This window comes from Mustela putorius, unplaced genomic scaffold (assembly GCF_011764305.1).
Source record: "Mustela putorius furo isolate JIRA1106 unplaced genomic scaffold, ASM1176430v1.1 tig00000596_pilon_pilon_pilon, whole genome shotgun sequence".
Taxonomy (NCBI): Eukaryota; Metazoa; Chordata; class Mammalia; order Carnivora; family Mustelidae; genus Mustela; species Mustela putorius.
Window position 1 is genome coordinate 3,358,803 of NW_025421428.1, and position 23,864 is coordinate 3,382,666.

General features: G+C 39.3%; 1 protein-coding gene across 2 annotated transcripts in view; it reads right to left on the reverse strand.

Moving 5' to 3' along the window:
• C5 (complement C5) overlaps window positions 1-23,864 on the reverse strand; it is a 108,710-nt gene that overhangs the window by 18,716 nt on the left and 66,130 nt on the right. For both annotated transcript variants that reach the window (XM_045082333.1, XM_004775601.2), the window contains 9 exons: window positions 23,057-23,117; window positions 14,868-14,957; window positions 13,431-13,643; window positions 12,604-12,679; window positions 9,585-9,744; window positions 7,713-7,808; window positions 6,220-6,391; window positions 3,778-3,980; window positions 2,308-2,460 (listed from right to left, as the gene is read on the reverse strand). In XM_045082333.1, the coding sequence (XP_044938268.1) occupies window positions 2,308-2,460; window positions 3,778-3,980; window positions 6,220-6,391; window positions 7,713-7,808; window positions 9,585-9,744; window positions 12,604-12,679; window positions 13,431-13,643; window positions 14,868-14,957; window positions 23,057-23,117 (1,224 nt within the window). The remainder of the gene's footprint in view (window positions 1-2,307; window positions 2,461-3,777; window positions 3,981-6,219; window positions 6,392-7,712; window positions 7,809-9,584; window positions 9,745-12,603; window positions 12,680-13,430; window positions 13,644-14,867; window positions 14,958-23,056; window positions 23,118-23,864) is intronic.

Here is a 23,864-nt window from a genome sequence, read left to right on the forward strand (position 1 = left end):
AGGGTTGGTTCTTTGCTCTCACTAAATCTGTAGCCTGCCATTCCCTTACTTAGCACACTGGTGCAAAAGGGATTTGGTGTCCATGAAAAGTTATCAGCCCTTTTTCTAAATTTTAGTAAATGCACATAAAAAGGCCAACTTCCTTTTTTCCCTGATGGAATATAGTATCATTTATCGAAAAGCCAGCATATCGAGATGCTGCATGAGGAATGAGTTCTATGAACCTAAGTGACATATAAGTCACTGTTGCCCTGCCCTTGTCCCCATGCCCCTCCGTTGCCCATTCTTACCCAGAGTCACCACATTTAGTCACATATGTATTAAAGATGGGGTATCTTCTATGAAAGAACTTGTTTAACTTCATTTAAGCTACAGTTTCCCACACTTTCTTGATCACCAAACTTATTTTAGGTAACATGTTTCAGGAAATGCTGGCGTAGAGAGTTCAAAACTTGGTATTACTAGCCTGGGTTTTCCATAAAGACACTATCATCATGGGCTGAGGTTTAAATTATTTAAAAATAGCAAGGGGCCCCTTACAGCATTACCCCTGCAGAGAAGAATTAATTCCAGCCAAGTCCAGTGGGTCTACCGTGCTGTTCAGGTCAAGACCTCCTCATGAGAGCTTAGACCACTGGCTCAGAATGTCAGTCTCTGGAACTCTACAGGTTCCCAGAGAAAGAAGACACATTACCAACCCAGGGGCCTGCAGAAGCCCAAGCACAAAGTACAGACAAAGTGCATACACACATGTCCCTTGACTGGCAGGAACTGGGACAGATTGAAGAATGCTTGCTGCTGCCAGCACCTTGTGCCAGATCCTATGGATTTTCAAAGGAGTTTGGAAGCAGATTGCTATTTGAAGTCTATGGATTTTTTTAATTAAATATTTTATTTATTTATTTGAGAGAGAGAGAGAGAATGAGAGAGAGTGACCATGAGAGGGGGAAGGTCAGAGGAAGAAGCAGACGCCCTGCTGAGCAAGGAGGCTGATGCGGGACTTGATCCTGGGACTCTGGGATCATGACCTGAGCTGAAGGCAGATACTTAACCTACTGGGCCACCCAGGTACCCTGAAGTCTATGGACATCTAAGTATTGGAATATGTCTATATCTCTATCTATATATCTATACCTATCTTTTTTTTTTTTTTTTACTATGGGCCATTAGTTTGTAATTTTTGCATTAAATTTTATTTCTCATGTCTATTCACTTTTTCCAAACATAGATTTGTAGAGGATACAGACAGTCAAAAACTATTTCCAATTATTCACATATTTAAATACGACTTAAAAACATCTAAAATGTAGTAATTAGAAAAATGTGTGTTAGCAGCTGTTTACTGGCAGCTACTCTAACTGATGCAGAGACTAGTTTTTCTAATGTGTTCTTTTGGGGGGGGGAATTTTCATAGGCCATCAATGTTTTCATAAAATAAAATCTAGGGGAGCCTGGTTGGCTCAGTTGGTTAAGTGTCCGACTTTTTTTTTTTTTTTTTTTTTTTTAGATTTTATTTATTTATTTATGGAGAGAGATCACAAGGAGGTAGAGAGGCAGGCGAAGGTGGGGACAGAAGCAGGCTCCCTGCTGAGCAGAGAGCTGATGCGGGGCTTGATCCCAGGACCCTGAGATCATGACCTGAGCCGAAGGCAGAAGCTTAACCCACTGAGCCACCCAGGCGCCCCAAGTGTCCGACTTTTGATCTCAGCCTAGGTTTTGATCTCGGGTTGTGAATTCAAGCCCCATGTTGGGCTCTGCACTGGGCATGGAGCCCACTTAAAAAAAAAAAATCCAGCAGGGTACCTGGGGTAAGTTGTCTGAGGACCTAAAGGCCAGTTCCAGCTATGCCACAGTTTGCATGTGTCACAGGGCCAGGTGGAACCATTGGTGGATGCCCAGATGTGTTTTCTCTCCCTCTATCATTGTCCCTTTTGTATACTGTTCTCTCTGTCTGGAATGTTATTCCCTTTTCTTCACCTGGCTAAGTTGTTCTGATTCTTCCAGATTTAACCTGCACCCCTGGATGCATTTGACAAATCCCTACCGCTCACCTTGGGTCAGGAGGCCCTGCTCTGTCCTTCCGTGTCCCTGTCAAGGCTCTTATTTTTCACTGTCTGTTAAAATAACTGTCTCCCTGAGCACACAGTTTCTTCATATACTTTGCCTTTGACTCCCCAGTGCCCAGGACATAGCAGGTATCAGTGACTTTTTTAGTAGTAAATAGATATATTTGTAAAATAAGAGTGGAACACATGATTTCAAAGGCCCCATCCAGTTATGGGATATTATCAAAAGTCCTTCATTTACCTCTATTGGCCTTCCAAGGAAACTGTTCTCTGTCATCTTATAATGGTGGATGTCACCTTTACGCTTATAAGAAAGGTTGATATCCATGTCCAAGCGAAGTTGTTTAATCATGAGTGAATATTCTGTCAGGCCCTCGATGGCATTGATTGTATCCTATCAACAATTAGCAAGGCACAAAAATAGGTTTAGCTCATTTACATATCCCCTGTGTTTACAAACACCCTTTCTTGGGAGACGGTGGGGGTATGCTAAGCTGTGCGGAAACTCCAACTGACTGAGTGGAATTGGTGAAGGGCCCCCAGGTGGAGGTAAGAGGAAGGTGTCTCCCTCCAGGGTAAGGATGCTGCTGTTGGCAGGGAGAGGAAGAAGTGTGGCCTCAGGTCCAGGCTCTCCATGCATCCCGAGTGCATGACCTCAGGCAGGTCACTCTTTGCAGAATGCCTCCATTTTATCTTTTAAGTCTCACCTTAAATAAATCCACAGGGAGGCCAGAAATGAGCTCTCCCTCCCCATAATTCTGTTTTAATTTTCTCTTTCTGCCCACTGTAATGTAAGATTTCTGGAGGCAAGTTTTTCTTGGCATCCATTACATTTTAGTAGGTACACATTGTAGCTATTGAACAAGTATTTGTTGAAGGAATAAAAGAATGAACTTTACTTTTCTAGGTCTCATCTTCCTCGTCTATAAAGTTGGGAAATGTGACTAGCTCAGAGATGTCAAATACGTGGCTACCCTGTCTGCTTGTATTGATGTTGCGCTCACCAATGGGACACTCTTCCTTGCTAAGCTTACACCTGTCTCTAAGATGAAAACCCATTTGCCTCCCCAGATTAGATAATGATTAAAGTAATCCTGAAGGACCCCTCTAACTCTAAATTTTGTAATACACAAACATATAAAACACATTCTGTCATCATCCAAACATCCAAGGAACAGAGAAGATGCCAGTATTTGAGCTAAACTTTGAATGCAGATGCATTTCTTCAACTACCTAATAGTTCTAACATAGAAAATACATACATAAATGAGTTTACATTGGTAAATAAATTATAACAATCAGTATCTCTCTCACTTTTTATTTATGTTGGGGGGAGGGAATATCAGTACATTTGTCCACATGGTCATTATACAGGATGTGATGGATGTTGATAGCCTTGTTAGCCCTTCATGATCATTAAGAATCGTAAAGATTGTATGGGATTTAGAATTAGGAGATGTGAGTTTTGATTTTGGCTTTGCCCCTAACTCCATGAATGAACTTCCTAGGGATGACTTTCTTCCCTAAGAAGGCTATCAGGGCATATAATCTCTAAGGGCCCTCTGGTTCTAGTGACTGATTCATATCTAAGGTATGCTCATTTGGTGGACAAAAGCATGGAGGTCAGAATGGGTGGGAACATATAATAGGTGAGATGTGGGTGGCAGGACAAATGTCTCCAGGAGGATAAAACAAGATAAAGAAATGTTACCTGGGTTGAATAAAAGCCACCTCCATACCTCTGCTCTTCAGATAGCCATTTGATGATCGGGTTAACGTAATTTATATCCTTCAAGCTCAGAAAGGTGAGCAAAGCATAGGCAGTGGTTTCTACCATATGTGCTGTACCAGAGTTAGGTGCAGATCTATCTTGTTGAAGATCATCTTTCCAAAAACGATAAACGACTGGCTCACCTGAATATCAGCAAATCACATTCATTAGTATAATTAAAAATGCGAATTTGACATTAATTCTAGCAGGTTTCTCGAAGTTTCTTCTGGTAGTGGCCTTTTGAGTTCTGGAAATTTCTTACTCATTTGTAGGAAGAACTTCCTCAAAGGGACCAATACAAAATAAGTTCTCTTAATACAGTGCTGTTTGTTTTGACTTGAAAGTGTCATCGTGGAGAGCCCACGTGTACTTGGGAAGAACAGTGTCGTGAAGTGAGAAGTGCAATAAACTGGTAACTAGTACGCCTAGGTTCTACTCTCTACCCTTCTAGGAACTGACCATGTCGATTTGGACAGATTCTTTTAGTCCTGTGGGACTAATTTTCTAATACCCAAAGTGTATATGGTACTTTTTTCCTCGCAGCGAAACTCAGGTGAGATACCAAATGTAACTCTTAGTCCACCAGAAAGCACCATCCACAGAGCAAGGCTTACTGTTGTTATTGACACTATGAGATAAATTTGAAACATTACTCCCTGATTGGAAAAAAAAATTCTGTGTCCTAGAAATTATGAGATCATGACCAAAGCCTTAATTCAGTCTTTTATGATCTCTTCCCAATGTAAAGCACTAAAGATAATTTCATATATGCAATACTTTTCAAAAGCTAGGTTCTAAATTATATTTGTTATTGCTCTAGTAATTTAGACTTGTCACTTTACATCCTTTAAAAATAGATTATCTCTAAAAAACCAATAAGGCATATTTGGAAATCATTTTTGAAGGTTAGTCAAGATTTTGATGTATCAGTTTATAATTCACAATTATGTTATTTGCATGACTTTGGACAATGTTTCCCCTCCTTCTCAAAAACTCAGATTTGTTGTAGTTAGAATGAAAATTTTGGTTTTTGAAGATGCTTTCAGCGCAAACATTATTTGAATTATTAAGACCTCTTCTTAAATTCTATGATTTTATGATCCCTATCTTCTAAGACCTAAGCTATTCTTTTGCATTATTTTAAAAGCACTATACAAGTGGTTTTGAGGTTCAGTCATTTTTCTTTTTCTTTTATTTTATCTTTTTAAGATTCAGTCATTTTAAAATTATGACAAAAATCAAATCTTGTACCTAGTAGTACACTTCATGTTACATTTATCAAGCTTTTAGAAAACCTCAGCCAGGAGAGGGCTCAAAAGTGTCCAACTATGCCTGTGTTGCGATAGGAACACTGGCCAGCGATCACTGTTAGCCTGTTTCTATCTCTTTACTCCTGACCCATAGGAAGTGGTATCTTTATTTTTCAAAATGAAATACACATATAGCCAACTCAATACAGGATAAGCCAGAGTGGAAAGTGCAATAAACTGGCAATGAGCACACATCTCTCTGCTAAAAGTCCTCCAGTGCCTTCTTTTTTTACTTGAAGTGGAAGTTAAAGGTTTGGGCTTCCACTGGGCCCCACAGCACCTGGATGTGAATGAGACACAGGCACCCCTTGGTCTGAGCAGAAGCAGACCCAACCCAGCGTGCCCGGCTAGGGGAATTCACAAGCTGAATTTCAGCCTCAGTTCACTGGCCTGGTTGGGAGCCATGCACATTGTACAGCGGTCTTGTGGAGCTCCTGTGATCACTTCCAAGGCCGTCTATGATCCTCCCTGACTCCCTCCCCTTTTCCTTCCCTGGTGTCCCCATCATCTCACTCCTCTCCAGCAATACTGGCCTCCTTGCCATTCTTGGAGCTCCAGGTGCCCTCCTGCCTCAGGCATATTCACATGCTGCTTCTCCAGCAGGAACATCATTCGGATAGCCCCAGCTTGCTTTCTTACCTCCATCAGGTCTCAACTCAAGTACTAGCTTCTCAGGGAGGTTTAAATTACAACCTACTCCCTCCCCTGCTTCACTTTTCTTCATATCAGTCATCACTAACCTATTCACTTTTTGAAATATTTTACTTACCATGTTTGTCTGTCTCTCCATAACTGGAATGTAAGTTCCATGAGGATCTGGACTTTTTTTTTCTTTTGGTCTGTTGCTTTATCCCTAGAACCTAGAACAGTGTCTGGTATATAGGAGGTGCTCAATGCATATGCTGAATAAGTGAATAACAGCACTTAACTATATTGTATTATGATGATTTGTTCCTTTAGGACAGAGATGGTGTCTTATTCAACTTTGCAAACCCTAACCTCCTTCCCAGAACTAGCAGACTCTATATGCTTAGTAAACACTTGTCAAATAAACATACGAAACAAGTCATACCTTTAACAAAAGCCTTCCTCTTCAGGGCTGCAACAATTGGTTGAAACCGTGGGTGACTTTTGTCTCCCAGGGAAAGAGCATAAGCAGAAATGGCCAGTGTAAAGGTGCTCTGGGCTGAGAGGGCATTTTCAAGCAGAAAGGAATCAGCTTTAGTGAGAGCCGTGTTGATTTTCTGGAAACAAGAGCAAAAGATATCTAGGTTTGTCAAGCCTCAACCTGTCAACTGATGAGAACTACCCCCAGGTGGCACCATCCCCAGGCAGGCAAGATGAAGGGTAGAGTGAGACATGACTTAATGGAAGTGGATGGTATCTCCCTGAAGCCAATCTCTCTAGGAGAAGGAGCAGAGTACAATCTCAGAGGGAAAATGTGCTTGTCTACTGGGTCCAGTTTTTGCCCCTCAGTTCTCATCTCTGTTGAGATTTTTCCCTTTAGTTTCTCCTTCCCATATCAGATGTAGTCTCTGGGAAGAAGAAGCAGAGCACAGACACAGCTTTCCTCATGTCCCTGCCTTGGCATAGCTGGGACAGACTGATATTTTCAAAAGGAATTTTAGTAAATAAAAGCATAAATAGAAGGAAAAGAACCAAGCTGCCAGAATGCTTTTTGATCCTAAGAGTTTCTGGGGAAATTGTCTCTATTACTTTATCTTGAGACAACTGAAGTATTTATTTTGGATACGTGCATGAGGACAAAATCAACTTGCCCAGCTCTTCTCCAGCTCCACTGTTTCTCGCTCAGGTACCACTAGGTGTCGACTGGCCCTCTAGGGCCCTGGGAACTTGTCCCTTGTTGATTATTTTGTCTTATTAAGTTTAAATAACAATTATATTGAAACAAACTAAAAACATTATTTTGTTTTGGGGATGAAGTCCTGCAAACCATCTTTGGGTTCCTCCATGTCTGTTCTGTAGGCTCGTTTGAAGGACATTGTCTAATTTGCTTCTGATTTGCAGGCAGGTGTGTTTGACCTCAGGGCAGGGACTGTCTCTTCCCAGATCAGAGAAATATCTCTGTTACCCCTTGGAGTCCTCCACGTTGACTCACTCAGGTGAATCTTCTCCTCTTCCCCTCAGCTTCTAAGCAAATGAAATGGCACACCCCAAAGAAACAAATATACTATCGTGTGGTCTTGGTAGTTCCATGATATAAAACGCCTCCACTGTAGGATAACAGTCATATGTATGTTGTAATATTACCAGAGACACTGGAAGGAAGCTAGGGATACCACGTCATTTTCTCCTTAGCACAAGTTCTTGGTTCTACTGTCCACTCCATAATTTAATAGGCCATGATACTGGACAATTAAAGCCACCTTACCCATAGGTCTTAGTTTTTGCAACTGTCAACAAGTAGGTTGGGCCAGAGGGTCTCTAATACCTATCATAATTCTGCAATCTTTTGATTTTGGAGCTAACTTTATTTTCAAGGCGGCCCCTCCCACTAAATGGTATAGAAACAGATAATCAGTGTTAGAGGAAGGAAACACTTACCATTGTGGGGCATATATCAAAAGCCTTTCTAAATCCAATCACTGTAAAGGCTGTAAGATATAAGGCATTCTCTCGGGCTTCAATAGGCACGGTACCCTAAAAATAAGCAATGTTTTAAATGGAGAGTGAAACGGAGTCCTTAAATGAAACGACCTGGTTCTAAGCTCCCCTTCTCCCTTCATGCATTCCAGCTGGACTGCTTGCCATTTCTCAGGAAGATCCGGATCTTCCTCACTTGCATACCTTCACATGCCTTTCTCTCCCTCCCCTTCCCACTGAAGTTCCACTTCATACCTCTTCACCACAAATTTCTCCCCCTCCTTCAAAACTCTGTTAAAAAAACAACTCCCTCTCTGAAGCACTATTCAGACTTTGTTCTCCCATATTATTTCCTCTTAGAGCAGTCACATTCCAATGCAATGTTTATACGATCTTCCAAAGTGTCCTCTATTTAACTCTCCAGATTTATTTCATGCCACTCACCCCCTCGCTCTTTTGGCCCCAGTTATTTGCATGAACCACCCTCTCTCTCCACTTCAAAATGCCAGGCACACTGTTTGCATCGCTTGGAACACTCTTCCTGCCTTCCTCCTACCTAGCTCCCAGGATCCGGGTCAACCAATTTTTTCCAGTTCTCCCATATGAGATTGGAGCCGTTGCTTTCAACGAAACTGTATTTCCCTTTTCCTAACATGTATGGAACACTTGAAATTACTTACTGACATCTGGCTTCTCTGCTAGATCATAAGCTCTATGGCCTCACTGATCACAATTGTTTTGTTCACTCTTGTGTCTCTACCATCTACCACTTAGTACACATTCAGTAAGTATTTCTTGTATATGTAAAGGAACACACACAGTTATATGTAGATTAGAGTTGCTAGTAGGTATAACCTACTTTCCCTACCAGTGTGTGAGCTTTGTGGCCGTCTATCCTTCCCACACTTTCTCCCTGATTGTGTTCTAAAATAGACCCTTGCATGTATTAGGTGCTCAGTGAATGGTCGTTCAATAAATATAGACAGATGGGTGGATGGATACCTGGGCATCTTTAGAAAAAATTTAATGTAGTATTTTATTCTTCAGGTAGCACCTGGATGATGTCAGTTGCCCTCTGTTTCTTGTGGGAGTCCTAGTCTGCTATTGGTGCAACAGAAGGACAGGAGTTTCCTGTTACCCATTTATGCCTGATATCATGCCAGAAGGGAGTTAGATTAGGGCAGGCAAAAACAAAAACAAAAACAAAAACCCAAAACAAAACAAAACAAAAATGAAACAAAACAAACAAAACCAATCAACCAAACTAAAAACACCGTTGAGTTTTAAAGAAACATTCTAAGGAGTAGAAGGGAGTAAAAGATACTGTACTGGTATCTTGGAGAGATACTATAATTACTTTGTAATTCAAGTTTATAAGTAGATTCTAACATCATACAACACTTTGTTGCACAGATTAATAAACCTGACCCTAATCCCTCTTACTAACAGGATATAAATAGGGTCCCATCTTTCATGACAACACCTTACAGCCCTGATATGTAAGAAGGCTCTGAGTTTTAAGTATGGAGTCTATACCAAGGGTATGTAGACAGGTGAATACATTTTATCTGTTCTAAGATCTCTAGTACTTACACCCTGTGGACCACCAGTGCCTGTGACATATGAGATGTCAAAGGCATCTCTCATCTGACCTATACTGAATTGTGTGAAGAGGAGTGCAAGAAGAACTTTCATATTCTTTGCCTGTACACAACAGGACTTTCTTAAAGGCATATATATTTTTTCCCTTCTTCAAGCTTCTAAAATAGGATGAGAACAAAACTCAGACTTGTAAATAAAACTGTTGCTAATCTATATATTTGGTTTCCTTACCCGTAATTTTATTGGCTGATAATCAGAATTTTCCTTGAAAGATCCATTTTCTAGTTGAGCATTCTCCACCAGCCACAATAAACCATTACAAATTGAATTCTGATTCTGATTTACGTATTTACTTATTTGTCCAAGTACTCTTAAAACAAAAGCTGTTAACCTTAAAGACAAAATCAAATAACTAATATTTAGATGTTCAATCCCTTTGGCTTTCAACTTATGTGTGTTTTAGTTAAAATGATATTTATTCTTTAAAAGAAAATAGCATTTTAAATCATACAATTCTAAAGTATGTTGTCACCATTTTACAAGGGAAGAGAAGATTTTAGGAAAATCTCCAAAAACGTTCAGTCAACAAATGTGAACAATACATCTTTTGCGATTTCAACATTGCTAACCAGCACACAAACTAAAAAATTGATGACTGATGATTAAAAACAAAATTACTCTAAAGTTAAAGACAATAGTGGTGAAGCAAATCGTTTTGAGTCAGGGCACTGACGTATGAACGCGAGACCTAGAAGAGAAAGATCTTAAAATTCTAGATTGTACAATGTGTACAAGCTGGTTAATCTGAAGTCTTGTCTGAGGCCTGAATTTCCTTCCCCAACATTCACAGGAGTGTTTACCCCATTTCCTCTTGAGCCACGCCATTGACACAGAACTCACTACCTCACAAGGAAGCTTTAACTCTCATGATTACTGAGGTTTTCTTGTTTTTGTTTTTTGCTTTTTGAAGCAATTTCAGTTGCTACTAATATCTCTTAAAGAATGTATCTAATTCATAACCCCGCAATACCTCTTTATCTCACCCCCACTCTTCTGCTCCCGTTCCCTCACTCTCTGAGCACCCAGAGCCACCTGACCTTCAGCCCTTCCCTTCTGAGAGTAAGACCACTTGACTTTCCCTCTCACTTAAAATGTTTTATTTTCGTTTTTCTTTCTAAAATGAACAATATATTGGGCCACCTGGGTGGCTCAGTCAGTTAAGTGTTTGACTTCGGCTCAGGTCATGATCCCAGGGTCCAGGGATTAAGCCCCACATGGGGCTCCCTGCTCAGCAGAGGACCTGTTTCTCCCTTTCTCTCTGGCCCTCCCCCCTGCTTGTGCTCGCTCATACTCTCTCACAAATAAATGAATAAAATATTTAAAAATAAAATAAAATGAATGATGTATTATATTTTGTATTCCTCAAAAAATATTTTGAAGGTATTCAGATACTGGCCATTTTATTCTGTGTATGTTTCTGTCAAGGAACTTGTGGAGCTCAGTCTAGGACAGTACCCAAATATTTCTGCATTTTTGGCTGAACAACCTCCACTCAGTCTTGCCGAGAGCTCTCCAGAGGCCCCAGATATTTACTGAAAGGCTACTGCATCTTCTTGGGGAGAGGGGCATTTCATCCTCTAAGCATTTAGTTCCCAGCTGTTGCTGTGCTGGTTTCTAAGCCCTAACCCTTGCAACCTGGTGGGTATCCTCTAGAAGGCATGCTCTAGAGGTCTACATGTCTTTTAAAACATGCCGCCCGCATATGGTTAGACCCTCTTCTAAGGTAAGGACTTGATAACTGGTTGGATATAGAGCCAAAAGGAAAAGGATGATTCAAACTTGTATAGAGTATTGCCTCCCACAGATTAAGGAAACCAAAACAAAAAACTGAATTTGGCATGGATTATGTTGGAAGGGTCTTTGGCTCTCAGATCCCTAGAAATGTGGATTTGGAGCTTAAGTAAGAAGTTAGGCCTCGAAACATTGATTAGGGAATCATCTGTGTAGAAATTATGGAAATCATGGGCAAAGATAAGATTGCACAAGGAAAATTATGGAAATCATGGGCAAAGATGAAATTGCACAAGGAGAGATTACAGAAAATAAGAGGTGAAGGATGAAATCCGGGAGACTCTCAATAGTTACAGGGCATAATCTAAAAGTCAGTTATTCCAGATTGTAAAAACCTTAAAAGTGTTTCATATAGTAGAATTTATAAAGCCCTTGGAACACTATATTTTCATTACATACTTTGTCAGTGCATGATAATATTTTTTCTGAAAATCGATTGCAATGTGTACTTTCAGTTAATTCAGACAGTCTTGCCTTCAAGTCATCAGAAATAAGGAAGTTATTATGTTTCACTGATAAGTACTTACTGAGCACCTGCTACATGTCAGGTGTGTACCAGACACTCGGAATTCTTGAGACTGCCCACGTGGAGCTTACATTCTAGTGGCAAGACAGGTAACAGGTGAGATAAGAAAGAATGTTAATGATAAATTTTAAGGAGAAAGGGAAAGTTGAGGAGCAGGATATGAAATGTTGGGATGGGAATGGAATGCAACTTTGATAGAATGATTAGTAGAGGCCTCACTGAGAAGGCAACTTTTGGTAAAGACCTGAGGGAGGTAAGGGAACTAGACACTGATACCTGAAGAACATTTCTGACAGAGGTAACAGTGGTTGCAAAGACGCTGAAGTGGAATGCCTCATATGTTCAAGGAACATCGAAGAGGCCAGTAGGGCTTGAATGGAAGGAAAGAGAATAGTAGGGGATGTAGTTGGAGAGGTGAGATGAAGCTACACCATGTAGGGCCTTGGGGTTTACAGTAAGTTTGGTTTATTTACCCTGGGTAAGATGGGAAGCTCCCAAATGGTTCTGAGTGATGTGATCTAACTTATGTTTTAACAGGGTCACTCCAGTTGCTATGTTCAGTATAGATAAAGAGGGGAAAGGCGGAAGACAAAAGAGCAGAGGAGGCTAGTACAATAGTCCAGGTAAGAAATGGGAGTGACTTGGACCAGGACAGCATGGTGGGGTTTGTAGGGAGTAGTCAAGCTTAGGATACATTTTGAAGGTACAACCAGAAGTATTTGCTGGATCTGACGTGACTGGCAAGAGAAAAAAGGCAATGAAGGAGAACTACACTTCCAGCCTGAGCAAATGGATAAATGGAATTTCCATTAAGATTCTCTAGTTAAGTAATCAACTATTTTATGAAAATGCAAATCAAAACCTTCTACTCACCAGGTGCTAGCACTTCCACCCTTCCACATGCTGTAAGAGTAGTCAGAATTTCTGTAGGACATGATGCTCACCAATCCTAAGAGGCACCAGAAAAAGAACATAGTGCTTCACTGACCTTCATTTCTTTTTTTTTTTTTTTTTTATTTCTCAGATAATGCAAACTTTTTAATATTTACATGTTTTTACTTCTACACAAAGAGTGTTTATTAGCTCCTGGAATGGTAAAGTTCCTTTGGTGTTGGGCAGCAAGCACGTGCTCTGTGGCCAGTGTTAAACTTCTCGAAAGAAGTATCTGAATCATGAATCGTTTGAATTGGGAATTATCAAGGAGAACATTCTGAGCTCATTCAAGAAGGAAGTGCTCTGTAGGGGTTGGAATGCAGGTGTCTTGTCTCTCATCCAGGCATTTTGTTAAATTAAGCCAAACACCCGAATGTTTATAGCAGCAATGTCCACAATAGCCAAACTATGGAAAGAACCTAGATGTCCATCAACAGATGAATGGATCAAGAAGATGTGGTATATATACACAATGGAATACTATGCAGCCATCAAAAGAAATGAAATCTTGCCATTTGCAACAACATGGATGGAACTAGAGCGTATCATGCTTAGCGAAATAAGTCAAGCAGAGAAAGAATAAATGAAACAGAAAATAGTATTTATTTATATCGTTGTGTCTATCTCACAATTTTCTTTTTACAGAAATGCTTTTATGATTATGCTCTGTGTAATTCATAAAACCTTAAATATTAGTTTAATTACACCATTAGTTTAAAAGTCACAACATTTTTATGTACAATATGTAAAATAGATTTTTTTTTTACCTTCTTTAAGTTTTCTCTCCAGGTTCCATCTTTTAACTAATGAATTAGTAGGAAAAATGTCCCAATTGTTCCCTGCTTCCAGGTAGTGAAAAACATAGAATACAGGGACAACACTCATCAGTTCTGCTTCTGCATTCCCCTTGGGGAGGTGGGTAAGAATATTAATGCCTTCCTGACTCAGAACAGCAGATATGACCTCACCTATAAGTAGTCCTGTAACAAATAAACAAACAAACAAATCAAGGTAAAGGCACAATCAGTTTCTAACAACTTCTGAGTAATGATATATTTTAAATAGAGAGAAGAGCAACTATCCCTGTTCTTACCTTTTTTTGAGAGAGAGAAAGAGAAAACGAGAGCAAGCAGTGGGGCAGTGGGAGGGTGGGGAAGAGATAGAGGGTGAGGAAGAGAGAAAGTCTTAAGCAGGTTCCATGCCCAGTGCAGAGCCCGACTCAGGGCTCGATCTCACAACACTGAGCTGAAATCAGGAGTCGGACACTTAATTGACTGAGCCACCCAGGCGCCCCCTTGTTCTTTTCTTTTTATCTAGGCAGTTGAATTAACTTCTTAGCTGGGGAGAGACAGAAAAGATCTAGTGAGGAATATGGATTTAAAAGAAACACCAAGAACAGGTTTAAAAATGCCCCTGGAATATGGTGCTAAGATGGTATAACGTAGCAGGCAGATTACCGCATAGATATGGCATAGATATGGCAAATTTGCTCTCGTCCAACCTGACAGCTTTAGACATTGTAAACTCTATGAATCAATTGCTCCCACAAAGCAAAGCAAAACGCCTGGGCTGTGAGTGTTCTGTGAGTGCTGTTGGGACTCTGTCCAAAAGCCACCGTGTGATACTAGGCAAACAAATTTTCACATAACCAACACCAGGATTGCACATGATTTAAAAAGTCTCTCACAGTACTAACATTCTGAGCCCAGGGCTTTATCTGAGATAAAGTTAGTCAGGACATTCTATTGTTTTGATGACATATGACTGAATTATAAAGGTTAGAGACCAGAGGAAACTCACTGAAGCTGCCACTTCTGCAAATGTACCTGAGGGGAAAGAACCACTTGGGGACTGATATTTCAGCAGAACAGCGCAACTCTGGTGGCACCATTTATAGGCCACAAAGCCCTCTCTGGAGCAAGAGTGGCTGGAAATGGAAATGGAAAGTTTGAGAGAAGTCTTTGGGTCAGTGATAACCCCCACCCTTCATCATGGGAGACTCTCCATTTAAATTAGGCCAATGGGAGAAAACAGTCAGAAAAGCGGTTGGGGATTTGAAGGTGGTAGAAAGAGCAGGGTTTCCCCAGAGGTGGATTTGTACATGCTTCTGAGTAGAGAAGAGGAGAAACAAAATAATCATGAGGATATTTGTTATTTAAAGCATAAACTGAAATGAAAAATAAAAATGGCATTTGTCACTTTACCTTTTATACTCACAATCCTTTGGACTTTTGTTTTGGGGACCAAATCTAATGGCACCCTGTATGGGAACTCCTTTCGTCGACTAATGACACCTGAAGTTTAAAAAAAAATTATTAGAGTTACACAGAATTCTTTTTTAAAAAATTGAAATTCTATTAATTAACACATACTGTATTATCAGTTTCAGAGGTAGAGGTCAGTGGTTCATCAATCTTATATAATACCCAGTGCCTTCCTTAATATCCATCATCCAGTTACCCCATTCCCCTACCTCCCTCTCCTCCAGGAACATTCAGTTTGTTTCCTATTATTAAGAGTCTCTTATGGGGTGGGGGAAGGGTCTCTTATGGTTTTTCTCCCTCTCCGATTTCATCTTGTTTTATTTCTCCCTCCCTTTCCCTGTGCTCCTCTGTTTCGTTTCTTAAATTCCACAGATGAATGAGATCACATGATAATTGTCTTTCTTTGATTAAGTTATTTTGCTTAGCATAGTAAGTTATGGTTCCATCCATGCTGCAAATGGCAGGATTTCATTTTTTTTTTTTAATGGCCGAGCGATATTCCATTGCATATAAATTCCACATCTTCTTTATCCATTCATTAGTCAATGGATATCTGGGCTCTTTCCATAGTTTAGCTATTGTGGACATTGCTGCTATAAATATTAAGGTGCAGGTGCCCCTTCAGATCACTACATTTATATCTTTGGGGTAAATCCCGAGTAGTGCAATTGCTGGGTGATAGGATAGTTCTATTTTTAACATCTTGAGGAATTTCCATACTGTTTTCCAGAGTGGCTGCACCAACTTGCATTCCTACCAACAGTGTAGGAGGGTTCCCCTTTATTGGCATCCTCACCACAATCTGTCATTTCCTGCCTTGTTAATTTTAGCCATTCTGACTGGTGTGAGGTAGAATCTCATAAGTTTACCCAGAATTCTTGAAGGAATCCCAGTTGCAGGTTACTTATAATATACTAGCTTCCAAAGAATTGTATTAAAATAAAAGGCCCTTTGGGGCACCTGGCTGGTTCAGTTGTTAAGCGTCTGCCTTCGGCTCAGGTCATGATCCCAGGGTCCTGGAATAGAGCCCCAAGTCAGGCTCCCTGCTCAGCGGGAAGCCTGCTTCTCCCTCTCCCACTCTCCCTGTTTGTGTTCCCTCTCTTGTTTTGCCTCCATCAAATAAATAAATAAAATCTAAAAAAAAAAAAAAAAAAAAAGAAAATAAAAGTCCCTCCTATAATAACTATACTAAAATTTTAAAAGTAAGTTAAAAATAATCAAGGATTTTTATCAAACCCTAGGCCTATATAATCTCCTTAGAGCATTAAATTTAACTGTAAGCTTCCTGGTCATTACAAGATAGGAAATAAATAGGTTATATAAATTTATTCCACCAGAAAAAGGGAGCATGCCATTTTGTCCAAAGAGAGAAAATTATTCTCGAAACTAAAAGTTAAAAATAACTAATGTAATTGCTCAGTCAAGGATATTTGAAGATTAGCTCCATTGGGATGCATGCCCTGAAATTCTTTCCACTTTCTCTCAATTTAACTTAGACACTTTTTCTCTATGTGCAATAACAGAGTTTTAGCATACTTGTTATCTGAGCATTTTTCTACTTTAATCTTTGGTTTATTTCATAAAAATGGTATTTATCATTCTACTGATAGAACACCAAGCACTCTGCTAATCTTCTAAATGCATTGTTATACTGGATCTTACGACAACCCTGTTTGCTAGGTCTATTGTTATTGTTTTTATTTTATAGATGAGAAAACTGAGGTTTAGAAAGCAAATTGCTCCAGACCACAGAGCGGGCAGAGATGAAGCTTGGATCTGATCTCAGAAGTTTTACTGTGGACCAACAGCAGTCACCACAGAGACCCCCACCTCTCATTGTCCTGCCGGGAAAGCTCTGAGGGCAGGAACCGTCTCTTATTGAAAGCTGTGGTCCCAGCATTTACCACTGTCCCTGGCACAGGGCAGATGCTGAAAGAAAATAGTGACATTTTGCCACTTAATGGGGCAAGTACATGGCTTTGTGGAAGAGACAGGAATGTTCCTCAGGTAACTTCTTTCTTAATTAACTTTTAATAAATACGGAGGATGCAATTTTTAAAAAAAGATTTTATCTATTTATTTGACAGAGAGAGAGTCAGCAAGAGAGGGAATACAAACAGAAAGAGTGGGAGAGGGAGAGAAGCAGGCTTCCTGCTGGGCAGGGAGCCTGAAGCGGGGCTTGATCTCAGGACCACAGGATCATAACTGGAAAAGAAGGCAGATGCTTAACCAGGGCCCCCAGGTGCCCCTGAGGATATAATATTAAAATAAAACTCAGTGAAGACATTTAAGAAGTTTGCAGTGTGGTTGAAAGAGCATGGAACTCAGAAGGAGTCCTCTATATGTGACACTGGGCAAGACACTTGACCTTTCTGTGCCTTGATGTGCTCATCAGTTCCATAGAGGTAATAATATTTTCCTCAAAGGATTTTAATAAGGGTGAGAATAATATAGACAAAGATTCTGGAAAACAATACATTGTACTTAATGATAGTCGGTTGTCTGAAATTATCTAAATTTAATGCTCCATTAGTTTTTCTATTGATATCTGCCCTTGGCTATTTCAATTCTTATTAGCAATTCTGCTAGCGGATTGAAAAGGTACAGAAGTGAAAACTAAAACTAACAGAAGTCAATATTACTCTTTGTCAGGAATCATGATAAAAGACTCATGAAGGGATACCTGGGTGGCTCAGTCAGTTAAGCATCTGTCTGCCTTCCGCTCAGGTCATGATCCCAGGGTCCTGGGATGGAGACCTGCATTGGGCTCCCTGCTGAGCGGGGAGCCTGCTTCTTCTGCTGCCTGCCATTCCCCCTGCTTGTGTTTTTTCTTTCTTTATGACAAATAAATAAAATCTTTAAAAAAAAGGCCCATCAAGACATTACATATAAAGATAGATATGAGAGAGATTAAAACATTTAAAAGTCAAATCTGTAAAACCAACAGGGGAAAATATATAACATCTTTGTGGACTAAGAGCAGTGAAAGACTTCTTAAAGATTACCCCCAAAATATATAATAGCTGTAAAGTAAAATTATAATGAATTGGCTATCTCAGAATAAAGGATTCCTATTCAAAACCCACTTGGGTTCACTATTGCTCAAAAAAGTATACCAGAGGACTGCCTGGATGGCTCAGTCAGTTAAGGGTCTGACTCTTGATTTCTGCTCACGTCATGATCTCATGGTCATGAGATAGAGCCCCACATGCAGTTTAGTGCTTAGCAGGGAGTCTGCTGGAGAGTCTCTCTCCCTCTCCCACTGCCCCTTCTCCCTCTCGCTCACACATGCTTGCTCGCTCTCTCTCAAATAAATAAAAAATCTTTTTTCAAAAAAAGTACACCAGAGACAAAAATCAATTAGAAATAGACCCCCCCCCAAAAAAAAACCCAAAAGGAAAATAGAACAAGGTACAAAAGGTAAGAATAGGAAATTCAAAGATGGGAAGACCAAATGGCCAATAAATATTTTGTACTCAGAAGGATCCAAACTAAAACAATGAGACAGCATCCTATGCCTCTCATAAATGGCACATTTTAGAGTAACAATACCCCAGCAATAATACAAGTGCTGGTGAGGATGCAGAGAGATGACAATGTTCACGCGGTGCTGGCAGATGTGTAAATAGCACAGTCATTCTGAAGACCAACAGGACAGCAGTAAATAATATTCAACATATGTATGCCCTCTGACCCAGCAGTCACACTCCTGGATATACAGTCCGGATTAATGCTGACAGATCTGTAAAGGGAGATGTATAATGTTCACTGCAGTATTGCTCACAATGGTGGGGAATCTGTCCCTATAGGACAGATAAGTAAAATTGTGGTGGAATATACTCTGAAACACTGTAAGAAGCAGAGAGTATTCCTTTAAAACAGAATGTTGAGTTTAAAAACTTAAGAAATAGAGTAGGATAGAGAATAGGATCTGAGTGGGTGCATTTAAAGGAAGGGAAATGGGATCAGGGGTCAGGAATAAAGGGAGAATGTCCAAAAGGTTACTACATATGTTCCCCTCTAGAATTTTGATGGATTCCTGTCTCACATTCAGGTCTTTCATCCATTTAGAGTTTATTCTTGTGTATGGTGTAAGAGAATGGTTGAGTTTCATTCTTCTGTATATAGCTGTCTAAGTTTCTCAGCACTATTTATTGAAGAGACTGTCTTTTTTCTACTGGATATTTTTCCCACTGGATATTTTTTCCTGACCATAGAGTTGAACGTCCATATCTGGGGTCTCTACTCTGTTCCATTGATCCATGTGTCTGTTTTTGTGCCAGTACCATGATGTCTTGGTGATCATGCCTTGTAATATATCTTGAAATCAGGCAACATGATGCTCCCAGCTTTGTTTTTCTTTTTCAAAATTTCCTTGGTGATTTGGGGTCTTTTCTGGTTCCATACAAATTTTAGGATTGTTTATTCCAGCACTTTGAAAAATGCCATTGGTATTTTGATCGGGACGGTGTTGAAAGTATAGATTGCTCTGGGTGGCATAGACATCCTAACAATGTTTATTCTTCCGATCCATGAGCATGGAATATTTTTCCATCTTTTCATGTCTTCTTCAATTTCCTTCACAAGTGTTCTGTAGTTTCTAGAGTATAGATCCTTTACCTCTTTAGGTTATTACAGGGTAAGGTTTTGGTGCTATTGTAAATGGAATCGATTCTTTAATTTCTCTTTCTACAGTTACATTGTTAGTGTATAAGAAAGCAACTGATTTCTATGGATTGATTTTGTATCCTGCCACATTACTGAATTGCTGTATGATTTCTAGTAATTTGGGGGTGGAGTCTTCTGGGTTTTCCACATAAAGTATCATGTCACCTGGGAAGAGAGAGAGTTTGACTTCTTCTTTGCCAGTTTGGATACATTTTATTTCTTTTTGTTGTCTGATTGCTGTTGCTAGGATTTCCAGTACTATGTCGAACAACAGCGGTGAGACTGGACATCCTAATTGTGTTCCTGATCTTAAGGAAAATGCTCTCAGCTTTTCCCCATTGAGAATGATATTTGCTTTTCGAACTTGCTTTTTGAATTTGAGAATGGGCTTTTCTTAGATGGTTTTTATGAAATTGAGGAATATTCCCTCTATCCCTATACTCTGAAGAGTTTTAATCAGAAAAAGATGCTGTATTTTGTCAAATGCTTTTTCTGTATCAATTGAGAGGACCATATAGTTCTTCTCTTCCCCCTTATTAGCATGTTCTATCACATTGATGGATTTGCAAATATTGAACCACACTTGCATCCCAGGGATAATCCCACCCAGTCATGACAGATAATCTTTTTAATATACTATTGGATCCTAGTAGGGAGAATCTTGTTGAGAATTTTGGCAGCCATATTCATCAGCAATATTGATTTGCAATTCTCCTTTTTGATGAGGTCTTTGCCTGTTTGGGGATCAAGGTAATGCTGGCCTCATAGAATGAGTTTGGAAGTTTTCCTTTTTTCTATTTTTTGAAGCAGCTTCAGAAGAATAGGTATTATTTCTTCTTTGAATGTTTGGTAGAATTCCCCAGGGAATTCATCAGGTCCTGGACTCTTGTTTTTTTTGGGGGGGGGGTTGTTGATCACTGCTTTAATCTCGTTACTGGTTATTGGTCTATTCAAGTAGCCACATGAAAAAATGTTCAACATCATTAGCCATCAGGGAATTCAAATCAAAACCACACTGAGATACCACCTCACACCAGTTAGACTGGCAAAAATTGACAAGACAAGAAACAAATACTGGAGGAGTTGTGAGAAAGGGGAACCCTCTTACACTTTTGGTGGGAATGCAAGCTGGTACAGCCACTATGGAAAACAGTATGGAAGTTCATCAAAAAATTAAAGATAGAGTTACCCTATGACCCAGCAATTGCACTACTGAGTATTTACCCCAAAGATACAGATATAGTGAAAAGAAGGGCTATATGCACCCAGCGGTCATAGCAGCAATGTCCACAAAAGCCAAACAATGGAAGGAGTCGAGATGTCCTTCCACAGACGAATGGATAAAGAAGATGTGATCCATATATAATGGAATATTACTCAGCCATCAGAAAGGATGAATACCCAACTTTTGCATCAACATGGCTGGGACTGGAGGAGATTATGCTAAGTGAAATAAATCAAACAGAGAAAGACAATTATCGTATGGTTTCGCTTATTTGTGGGAACATAAGGAATAGCACAGAGGACATTAGGAGAAGGAAGGGAAAAATGAAGGTGGGTGGAAATTAGAGAAGGGAGACAAACCATGAGAGACTATGGACTCTGGGACTCAAACTGAAGGTTTTAGAGGGGAGGGGGTGAAGGGATGGGTGAGCCCTGTGATGGGTATTAAACAGGGCACATATTACATGGAACACTGGGTGTTTTAGGCAAACAATGAATCATGGAACACTACATCAAAAACTAATGACGTACTGTATGGTGACTAACATAACATTTAAAAAAAGAGAAAGGAATGAAGGGAGGAAAGAAAACACAGGGGGCCTGCCCAGACCAGTGATGTGGTGTGCCAAGAAGTGGGGGGTGGTGAGGAGCTGAACTCCCTGCAACCCAAAGAAGATTTGGAGGCAAAGGCTTGTGGGGGAGAGAAAGTAAGAACGAAAGATGCGGGCTCCTTGGATTGAGTTTCTACATTTAGTCCTCATTTTAAGCTGATGCCACACTATTTTCATTCCTATCACTTTATAATTTGTTCTGATACCTTCTTCTCCCTCACTGATTTTTTCCCCCAAATTTCCAGTGATGTTATTGTCCATCTACTTTTCCAAATATACGTTAGCCTTAAAAAAAAAAAAAGGAATTCTATAAAGTATATAGCATTTCTGACACATAAATATTGGAAGTATTTAATAAACTCTCCAAACTCACTGGATGAAGTTAATTGTCATCTTTACCCTATTTAGCTCTCTAGAAAGTTATAAAGCTGCCTAAATCTAAGTTGTCTAAAACAATAAGGGAAACGGTTATATGGCAAGATTGGAAAGAGGCATAGGTTTTATTATACAAATTTTTTACCAAGATTTTTGACGGAGAGATTTATTCCCAGATAAAAGATCATTCCCATTGTGTGGCCCTGATGTCCACACCTGGGATGTACCAGACAGGGCCATTTTGCAAATCTGTTTGCAGTAATGTCAGTATGGGAGGCACAGGGTAAACAGGAAGAAAATAAAGACACACTGGCTCTGCGGCTTGATATAAGTAACTTCATGAGACTCCAAATCTCAGAATTTGTAATATCTCTACCCACAGATCCTTCACAATGGACATGCTGGAAGAAGGTCTATGTGAAGATAAAATTAAATAAAAAAGGGATGGATTTTTCTTCCTGTTACTCTGTTGAAATCATCCTTAGCTTATGATACTCAGCTGATTTAAAGGTAAAGATCTGAATTCTTTGCTTTGCTTTACTTTGCAATTCTCAGAAATGGCTCTCTGGGTATAAGGGTCTTGATTTATAGGTAAGCTTTTTTCCCTCATTGCTATATGACTGAAAGCAAAGAAACATGATTCAAGGCAATAATATGGTAAATTTAACCCATTTAATAAGAACTATGACAGGCTATCTTTTTTTGTTGAACAGAATTGTTAACCCATTCTAAATTTCGTGTATATTTAAGTGTATGAGCCTTGACTAAGTGCTTGGATATTTGCAAAATTCTAACCGTGAGAAGGTTCAGAATATCTTTATTGAAGGGTAAAAGGTAGGATAGTAGGAACAACAAGGAATGAGTTAGTTAAGTGATTAATCAGCATTATTGTGTTTTCAAATACTGTGTGTTAAAGAAGTATGGAAATGACTTTTTCTTAGGTATTCCTTGGGATTGATGGTTCTATAAGAAAATAGTATAAATTATCATTGTGATGGATACAAAATGACTAACATCAAAGAGAACCCATGCAATTATCACAATTTCAATGCTTTGCACTTAAAAATAATGGAATTCTTTTTCTTTGTTCTAAACCCATCCAGATTATATACAACACGTGCTATCAAGAATGTCAATGAACTAAGAAATGAATATTTCTTATTCCAGACAATTAACATTTTGAAAAACAATGTTTCAGTTTACCTAGACACTTTAATTTCTAGAGCAAAAGACAACATATAAAATACCTACCATAAATACCCCTTGGGTCCAGAGTAACACCAGCATAACTTTCCTTTTTGATACCTTCTGGCTAAAAAGGCAGAAAACACTCAGTAAAGAATACAATTAAATTTAACTCCCTCAGTGAAGCCTTAATTTGTTCCCTGAATTTCAGCTGCCCCCTTCAAATGATGAAAAAATAAAATTAAATTTATATGACCTGAATTCTTGGATCAACTTGGACACTTTCCAATTGAAAAAAAATTTAAAGGCAAAAATATGTTTAAATATTTATATTCACAAATGCAAGAATAAGAGTTTCTGGCCACTTGCATAATAACCAGACCAAATACTTAAATAGAAGTTATCATAAGCCAGGAAATTGACCTAAATGCTTTGTATGTATATCTTGTTTAACCTAAAAAAAATACTTCATGAAGTAGAAATTATTATTACTCCCATTTGGTAGATGAAGAAAATGGCACATAGAGAAATCAAGAAACTTATCCAATGTCACACTGCTAGCAAGTGGTGGAGCCAGGATTCAAACCCAGGCAGCCTGTCTCCTTAGTCTGTGCATGGAACTACCATGCAAGGATACATAGGACATGCCTTGTACAAAATAAGTCAGTATATGTCTACCGAAGTGATTGCGTGGCTAAAAACATAAGTCAGAGAATGAAGACGTAAGAAGACCCAGTTCTGTTATTAACTAATCATGTGACTCTTGGCAAGAACCTTAATCTTACTAGGATAACACGAAAACACTCAATAGACTATGTGGGTAAATAGTACTTAATAAATGATAATATTCTTCCTTTTTTAGTCTCTTATTTGT